Here is a 9127-nt window from a genome sequence, read left to right on the forward strand (position 1 = left end):
AATGCCCTTGGAGCCGTCTGTGCCAGGAGATGGGGATCTTTACGTGTACTAACCACACAGACACACACAGAGAGACACACACACACACACATACATACACAGCCTGCAGTCTGTGAGGTCACTGGGGCCTTCTGTGCCAGGAGATGGGGATGTTTACGGGTACACACATACACCCACACCCACACACACAGACACACACACAGCCTGCAGTCTGTGAGGTCACTGGGGCCTTCTGTGCCAGGAGATGGGGATGTTTACGGGTACACACATACACCCACACACACACACAGACACACACACAGCCTGCAGTCTGTGAGATGACTGGGGCCTTCTGTGCCAGGAGATGGGGACATAGACACAAGCGCACACACACACACAGACACACACAGCCCGCAGTCTGTGAGGTGACTGGGGCAGGGACCGTCTGCTGGCTCCATGTCCGTGCAGTGCCCAGCGCGCCCAGCCCATCCTTAGGGCCCGTCGGTGCTGCTGACGTACAAATCACCACGCTAGGCGCTGGGAGCCCTGGTGACATCTCGCCTGCTCTGAGCACCGTGCGCTGCATTCAGGGACTCGGCAGCCCTGGGGTCGCTGTCGTGCCATTTGGCCGGCGCTTTCCCTCTGGGGGCGGCTGCGGGGCCTGGGCCTTGGAGGAACACAGGGTGAATTGTCCCCGCTGTGTTGGGCTGCAGAGAGAGCCGCTGAGACGCCCGGCTGCGAGTAGCACCTTGCCATGAGCTCAGCGCGGCGTCAGGGGCAAGGGCGGGTGCCGGGCTGGTCACAGCCCCAGGGACTCGCCTGGGCCCCGCATGGTGGTTAGTTCCCGGGGGAGTTGTGGGGACCCCCCCCGGGGCAGAACACGCTCACACACACACACACACACACACACACACACACACACACACACACACACAGCATCCCGCAGGCCAAGGGGCCCCACAGACCCTGCTGGGGGGGGGCAATATGTGTCACACCCGGGCGTGTGCAGGGGGCTGTACAGGGACAGGGCCCTTCCCACACAGACCCCGCGCTGGGCACAGGGACCCCACAGACCCTGCCGGGGGGGCAATATGTGTCACACCCAGGCCCGGGCTGGGGGCTGTACAGGGCAAGGGTCCTTCCCACACAGACCCTGCGCTGGGAACAGGGGCCCCACAGACTCTACCGGGGGGCAATATGTGTCACATGCAGGCACGTGCAGGGGGCTGTACAGGGACAGGGTCCTTCCCACACAGACCCTGCGCTGGACACAGGGACCCCACAGACCCTGCCGGGGGGGCAATATGTGTCACACCCGGGCGTGTGCAGGGGGCTGTACAGGGACAGGGCCCTTCCCACACGGACCCCGCGCTGGGCACAGGGACCCCACAGACCCTGCTGGGGGGGGTGATATGTGTCACACCCAGGCCCGGGCTGGGGGCTGTACAGGGAGGGGCCCCATGCTGGGCTCTGAGCTCAGCAGCGCTGGGCCCCGGGGAAGCCGAAGACGGGCGTGGGGGGGCCTTCAAATTGTGCCCCCCCCCCATCAGCAGGCGGCTCTACAAAGGCTCCCGCCCCCCTCCAGCTGCAGCCCCTGCAGACCGGGCAGGCCGGGCTCAGCCCTGGACCTGGCGGGGGCTCGCGTGGTGGAACAGCTGGGGCTGGCCAGGGCAGGGGCGGGGCCGCGTGAGCACGTATGCAGATGGCCTGGGCCCCCCCCCTGCAAAGGTGCCAGCTGAAGGTGTTGGAGACAAAGGGATCAGGTGACCTCCTGGCCCGGGAAAGGGGCTGAGCAGAGAGGAGGGGCTGGAGGGGGTTGTTAGTCTGGAGCTGGCTGGGGACGAGGAGTGAGGGCAGATGTGGGGGGTCTGGCTCACTGACCCCCAGAATGGACCAGGCCAAGGGGTCCGGTTCTCTGTACCTACACGCTCTGTTTTAGACCCTGTTCCTGTCATCGAATAAACCTCTGTTTTACTGGCTGGCTGAGAGTCACGTCTGACTGCAAAGTGGGGGTGCAGAACCCGGGGCCCCCCCAGGACCCCGCTGGGGTGGACTCGCTGTGGGAAGCGCACGGAGGGGCAGAGGATGCTGAATGCTCCAAGGAGAGACCCAGGAGCTGAAGCCGTGGGAGCTTCTTGCCCTGAACAAGTCTGCTCCAAGGGAGAGGAGGCTCCCCAAAGTCCTGCCTGGCTTGGTGGGGAGGAGTTCCAGAGCATCGCCCGGGGACTCTGTGACAGGGGTCCCTGTGCCCAGCGCGGGGTCTGTGTGGGAGGGACTCCAGCCCTGTACAGCCACCTGCACATACCCGGGTGTGACACATATTGCCCCCCCGGCAGGGTCTGTGGGGTCCCTGTGCCCAGCGCGGGGTCTGTGTGGGAGGGACTCCGGCCCTGTACAGCCACCTGCACATACCCGGGTGTGACACATATTGCCCCCCCGGCAGGGTCTGTGGGGTCCCTGTGTCCAGCGCAGGGTCTGTGTGGGAAGGACCCTGTCCCTGTACAGCCCCCTGCACGTGCCCGCATGTGACACATATTGCCCCCCGGTAGAGTCTGTGGGGCCCCTGTTCCCAGCGCAGGGGCTGTGTGGGAAGGACCCTGGCCCTCTACAGCCACCTGCACGCGCCCGGGTGTGACACATATTGCCCCCCCGGCAGGGTCTGTGGGGTCCCTGTGCCCAGCGCGGGGTCTGTGTGGGAGGGACTCCGGCCCTGTACAGCCACCTGCACATACCCGGGTGTGACACATATTGCCCCCCCGGCAGGGTCTGTGGGGTCCCTGTGCCCAGCGCGGGGTCTGTGTGGGAGGGACTCCGGCCCTGTACAGCCACCTGCACGTACCCGGGTGTGACACATATTGCCCCCCCGGCAGGGTCTGTGGGGCCCCTGTTCCCAGCGCAGGGTCTGTGTGGGAAGGACCCTGGCCCTCTACAGCCACCTGCACGTACCCGGGTGTGACACATATTGCCCCCCCGGCAGGGTCTGTGGGGCCCCTGTTCCCAGCGCAGGGTCTGTGTGGGAAGGACCCTGGCCCTCTACAGCCACCTGCACGCGCCCGGGTGTGACACATATTGCCCTCCCGGCAGGGTCTGTGGGGCCCATGCGCCCAGCGCGGGGTCTGTGTGGGAAGGGCCCCATTCCCTGTACAGCCACCTGCACACGCCCGGGTGTGACACATATTGCCCTCCCGGCAGGGTCTGTGGGGCCCATGCGCCCAGCGCGGGGTCTGTGTGGGAAGGGCCCCATTCCCTGTACAGCCACCTGCACGCGCCCGGGTGTGACACATATTGCCCTCCCGGCAGGGTCTGTGGGGCTCCTGTGCTCACCGCTGGGTCTGTGTGGGAAGGGCCCCATTCCCTGTACAGCCCCCTGCACACGCCCGGGTGTGACACATATTGCGCCCCCCCCCACCAGCAGGTGGGCCCCTTGGCCTGCGGGATGCTCTGTGTGTGTCTGTGTGTGAGCGTGTTCTGCCCCGGGGGGGTCCCCGCAACTCCCCAGGGAACTAACCACCATGCTGGGCCCCAGTGAGTCCCTGGGGCTGTGACCAGCCCGGCACCCACCCTTACCCCCGGCCAGGCTGTTGAGTGCCACGAGCCCAGCAGCAGCCCGCGAGCCCATGGTGCTGCTAGAGGTTCCTCCCCACCCCTTCCACCTGCGGGGAGCAGGGTCGGGGCCCAAGCACCCTTTTTTGGGGTCCCCCCAATTGTGCACACAGGCCCCTTTGGCCCAGTGACTAATCCCCCCGTGGGTGCTTTTGGGGCTCCGCTGGTGCTCGGAGGGGCAGACTTCGGGCTTCCAGCTTCCATCGGCCCCCGGGCCAGCCCAGCTGAGCCTACCCCAGTTCTGAACAGGGTCAGACTAGAGGGTCACAAGGGTCCCTTCCAGCCTGGGGATCCAGGAGTCCGAAAGGGGCGTCTGGGGCAGGGGGCGTCTGGGGCAGGAGCCAGCCTTTCCTGGACAGGGGCAGCACCTTCATTCCCGAGACTGTCCACTGGGAGGCGCCCTTGCACCATCCTCTGGGCCCCCCTCTGCCCAGGGGTCTGTGCCCCTCGCCTGCATGGTGGCTTGTGAGGGGCAGAGTGGATCAGGCAGAGACAGCACCAAAAGGGTTAAATTAACCCAACTGCCTGGCATCTCCCCTGCTTCCCTTCACTCCTGCCCTGTCCATGCCTGACCCTGGCCCAGCTGCGGCTGCTGGGACCCTGTGTCCCCTCCTCTCCCCACTACACTCGGGGAAGGGGGCAGCTGAGCCCGATGGTGCCTGGCCCCTTGCCTGGGGGTGCCCCCCAGGGTGATGAGCAGCATCCGGGGGGCTGGTGCTCAGAGCTGGGCAGGGAAGTTCTTGGTCCGGGTGGGTTTTGCTGGCCCCTTCCCTGTGGAGCAGCTCTGGGGGCTGGTTGGGTCCCGGGGCTGAGGCTCGGCTGGTGACACTGAGGGTGCTGAGAACCCACCTGGCTCATTGCATGGAGCCCGAAGGTGAACAGAGACCCCCCACTGGGACAGTGGGGATCGAGATCAAGTGGCTGAAGAACGGGCAGGAGCAGACGGCCGGGGTGGTATCCACGGAGCTGCTCCAGAACGGAGACTGGACCTTCCAGATCCTGGTGATGCTGGAGATGAGCCCCCAGCGCGGGGACGTCTACACCTGCCAGGTGAAGCACATCAGCCTGCAGGACCCCATCGCCGTGCACTGGGGTAAGAGCCTCTGGGTATGGGGCAGCCCCTGAGCCCACAGGGGCAGCTCTCGGGGGATGGGCCTGGGTCAGAGCCCCTGGGGGCAGAGAGCAGGGACATTATTACAAAGGCAAAGAGAGGCCGGGCTCAGCCCAAACCACCTGTGTTCCTGTTTTCACAGTGGCGCAGTCTGACTCCGCCAGGAGCAAGATGTTGACGGGGGTCAGGGACTTCGTGCTGGGGCTGATCTTCCCGGCGGCAGGACTCCTCACCTGCCCCAGGACTAAGAAAGGTGACGGCTCTGGGATGGGGCCAGTGGCCCAGGAAACGAGTCCCCAGTGAGGCCATGACACAGTGACACTGGAGGATTTCACTCGAATTTTGATTCACCACAATTGACTTCAGCTTCCCCTTCTGGCACAAAGGAAGTGTTCCAGCGACCGAGGAACTTCCTGCCCCTCTCTCAGCCCATGCCCAAGAAGTGTGGGGCTAATCCCAGCCCCTGGTTCCTGAATCAGACCATTCAGAGTGAGCTACAGATGTGCCCTCTTGCCTTCCCTCCAGGTCTCCTCACTAGTCCCACACACTCCTGGACCGGCAGGGAGTTGCAGACACAGTGTGAAGTGCCTGAAAATCAGTCAGTGCCCCTCTCGTTCCGAAACAAATCCACTTCCCCTTTTCAAAACCAAACTCACTTGAGAAACGCAGCAGAAATCAATGAACTCCTGACCCTGAATTCTGACACTTACTTATGCTACTCTCCAAGCTGCTGCCCTTTTTGCTAAAGCATGAAAAAAAACATGTAATAACATGCAGGTCAAAATGCAGCCCAGCAGCCTTGGCAGATGGGGATCCCTGGAACAGGCCCTAGTTACCGGCAGGTTCAGAGGAGCGGTGCTGCGGGCTGGGTACAACACAGGTTCCTTAGACAAAACAGGAGAGCAGACATGGGGAAGCCACTTCCTTACTCAGCTTTAGGGAGCCCTTGTTCCTCGCTCACTCCCATTGGCTTCTCCTGCTCCCTCTCTAACAGGTGAGGGGCTGGTCACACAGGTCACTGCCAGCATCCGCCACCCGCTCACCAATACCCCGTCCGGGGAGGAAAACACTCTAGACAGAGTCCTGCCTATGGGCACATTTTGCTTCTGTGCAGGTTGTGTGAACCGGGTCTGAATGAGCTTTCCCCTGGCACCTAGACTTCAGGACCAGCCCGTGTTTGCATTAACACACCTGCCTCGGTATTCAGCAGGCAGAGCGGCCTTGCCAAGGTGATCAGGTCTGGCTGGTGAAAGTAACTGAAATCCTGCCCAGGGGGACACCTGACCCTAAATTCTCAATTACCAAGGGACAAGCTACACGCACTGCTGCATTTCCTTTCCACAAGCCACTCTTAGCATAACTTCTTAGGAGTGATGTACCCAAAGAGTTGGGTGCTGATGTTTAAATGCACGAACCTTAATTGGGATATTACAGATTGTGTTTTATGACTTTTAAACCAAACTTTGTACATTTGATTAATTTAAGCACCACACCCAGATGGATACACACTCTTTCTATGAGATAATTATAGCATAGCTTTAATAAAAACAATTACATTTGAATGCAGGGGTCCTGCAATGTTGTTATCCATAAGTAAAGGGCAGCAGATCTGTGCTTAGCAGACCTGGCACTGCACTCGCTAAGCAGGCGGTGGGGGTGCCAAATCCCTATGGGACGGGAAAGAGGGTGGGAGCAGAGGTTCTATGCAGTGGGGGAGATTCTGTCTAAGACCAGCTCTACACTAGAAATGACTTGGGACTAATCCATGCTCCTGAGCGACGTCGTTATACTGAGCTAAGTGCTGATGCAGAGGCACTGCTGTGTGTCACGGAGTCTCGGGGAGTTAGGGCCCTGCACCCCTCTTCCTGGGACTCACAGTGACTCTCAGGCCTTGGCTACCCTTGCAGGTCTGCAGCGCTGGGAGGTACAGCTGTCTTCGTACAGCTCTGTAGGGAAAGCGCTGCAGTGTGGCCACGCTGACAGCTACCAGCGCTGCAGTGTGGCCACATTTGCAGCGCTGTTGGGAGTGGTGCATTGTGGGCAGCTATCCCAGCGTTCAAGTGGCTGCAACGTGCTTGTCAAAAGAGGGGGGTGGGGTGGAGTGTGACAGGGAGCGTGGGGGAGACAGAGAGAGTGGAGTTTTGGAGCTGACACTGTGTCAGCTCCCTGCCTTGCAAGTTCTAAGGACTGGAAGATACACAGCACCAACCTGCAATCATTTTGACCTTTCCCCCACCCCTCTCTTATTCACTAAATGCAAATTATGCACTCCTAAATAGCCGTCAGACCAGATAAGCAGCTGCTCCAAAACGGACACCCCCCCCCCCGCCGTGTTGCTTCTCTCCTCAAGCAAACAGCTGTGAAATTCCAAAGCAATCCCCCTGCCTGCCTCTGCTCAGCAAACAGGAGCTGTGTTTGTTTTTTAGATACGCAGCCGGGAGGGAGCCCGGAGTTCACAACAGAACAGCAGAGTGGCTGAGCAGGCATTCTGGGATACCTCCAAATACCCCGGAGGCCAATTACAGCGCTTTTGGTGGCCACACTTGCGGAGCAGCACTGCATCGCCAGCACTGCAATCCCTATACCCCAGGCAGAGCAGGAGTACGGCCAGCGCGGCAGCCAGGGAGATGCAGCGCTGTATGTGCCCTGCAAGTGTGGACAGTGAGTAAGTTGCAGCGCTGTAACCCCATCACCAGTGTAGCCAAGCCCTCAGCCAGCCAGTAAGACGGAAGGTTTATTGGAGAACAGGAACGCAGGCTACAGCCGAGCTTGGAGGCACAACCAGGACCCCTCAATCAAATCCTTCTGGGGGTTCAGGGAGCGTAGACCCCAGCTTGGGGTTCCCTGCGCTGCCCCACCCAGCCCAAACTGAAACTAAAAAAATCCTCTCCTCGCTTTCTCCCCCCTCCCCTCTGCTCCTCCCCCTTTGTCCAGTCTCCGGCAGGAGTCACTTCTCCCACCCCGCTCCTGGCTCAGGTTACAGCTCAGGGAGCTTCCTTCCCATCCCCAGTGTAACTCCCCTGCTCCGTCACACTGTGTTGGGACTGTTTACATGTGTTCAATTAGCTGTTTTAATAGTGTGTCCAAGGTAAAGGTTATGTAAGTCACTGGCTTTAATGAAATCCAATATGGAGTATGTCATCTCGGACTCCATCTTTGTTAGCAGACTTGTTTACTGTTAAAGACACTGGATTTCCCTGGCTCAAACCAGACTGAACCAGTTTTTCCCGCCAAAACCAACCCCCAGCCCCCTATTCCCTCAGAACGTTTCCCATCTGGGGGGGCTTGAGCCGGTTCCGGGCTGTATTGTTAAGGGGAACCCCGAGATGTGGAACCTGGTCGCCTTGCTGCCGACTGCCTGGCAGAAGGGTTCCCCTGGGAGAGCAAGGGCGTGCAATGAGAGGCCGGCAGGGCCTCCAGCGCAGGGCCGGCCGGGACGGCGTTACAGCCACCCCGCCAGACTGGAGCAGGACACCTGGGTTCTGCAGGTGTCATGACCTGGGCAGGTCACGGCACCTCCCCATTTCCTTCTCTCTGCAACAGGGGCTAGTGGTATTGGCTTGCCTGGCAGTTAACTGTCAGCGCAAACATGAAACCGCGTGAGGAAATGGTGAGAAACCAGAATGTGCACGGCCCTGGTGCTAACAAGTGATACTGCAGAACTAGCCAGCCTGCGTCGTCTTATTGTCACTAATAGCCAGGGACCGAACACCTGGTGTGTTACAGGAGGGTCATCTGTGTGCTGCCTCTGAGCTCCAGTGTCGACCCTAAACCACACAAGGCAAAATAGCAAAGCCCCTGCTGCAAAAGCAGACAAGCCCCAGCATCAGCATTGCAGAGCACACGTGGTACAACAACCGCCTGCAAAACGCTGTGAACCCCATTGCAGTCACCTCGCTGCGCTCTCAGGGGGCTGCTCCCCCAGGTCTCCTGCTGTCTCGCCATGCGGGGACCCGCTGTGCCTGCTCCACGGTGGAGATCAGGGGCGGCTCTAGGCATTTTGCCGCCGCAAGCAGGGCAGGAAGGCTGCCTTCGGCAGCACGCCTGCGGGAGGTCTGCGAAGCCGCGGGATCAGTGGACCCTCTGCAGGCGTGTCGCCGAAGGCAACTTGCTTGCGACCCTCACGGCGACCGGCACAGCGCCCCCCGCGGCTTGCCGCCCCAGGCATGCGCTTGGCATGCTGGGGCCTGGAGCCGAACCTGGTGGAGATACAGGGACAGTATGTGGCATCCTCCAGCAGGACACGTGGGGTCTGTCTGCGGCTGCCCAGCCTCCTTCCCTCCAGGGCGCTGGCTCAACAGTTTTGGGTCTCACTCCAGATTTGAATCCTGGATACCTGCCTAATTTGCCTATGTACAAATCTGGCCCTATGTGGGAGTGGGGCGCTGTCCCCTGGCAGTCAGGGCTCCCCATTGCCCCAGGGCAGCACTAGGG

General features: G+C 61.0%; 1 protein-coding gene across 1 annotated transcript; it reads left to right on the plus strand.

The window, feature by feature from the left end:
- Positions 1-4443: 4443 nt before the first annotated feature.
- LOC115643391 (HLA class II histocompatibility antigen, DQ beta 2 chain-like) lies at positions 4444-5827 on the plus strand. The gene is made up of 3 exons (XM_030547381.1): positions 4444-4675; positions 4836-4946; positions 5688-5827. The coding sequence occupies exons 1-3, from the start codon at positions 4444-4446 to the stop codon at positions 5825-5827; spliced, it is 483 nt and encodes a 160-aa protein (XP_030403241.1).
- Positions 5828-9127: the final 3300 nt, after the last annotated feature.

Source organism: Gopherus evgoodei, unplaced genomic scaffold (assembly GCF_007399415.2).
Source record: "Gopherus evgoodei ecotype Sinaloan lineage unplaced genomic scaffold, rGopEvg1_v1.p scaffold_58_arrow_ctg1, whole genome shotgun sequence".
Lineage (NCBI taxonomy): Eukaryota > Metazoa > Chordata > Testudines > Testudinidae > Gopherus > Gopherus evgoodei.

What these genes read in the sequence shown, in the direction of transcription:
- LOC115643391 (XM_030547381.1), top strand. Translation starts at nt 4,444, where the DNA reads ATGGAGCCCGAAGGTGAACAGAGACCCCCCACTGGGACAGTGGGGATC. An exon ending in CCCCATCGCCGTGCACTGGG is followed by an intron (nt 4,676 to 4,835) that starts GTAAGAGCCTCT and finishes CTGTTTTCACAG; the next exon opens with TGGCGCAGTCTGACTCCGCC. An exon ending in CTGCCCCAGGACTAAGAAAG is followed by an intron (nt 4,947 to 5,687) that starts GTGACGGCTCTG and finishes CCTCTCTAACAG; the next exon opens with GTGAGGGGCTGGTCACACAG.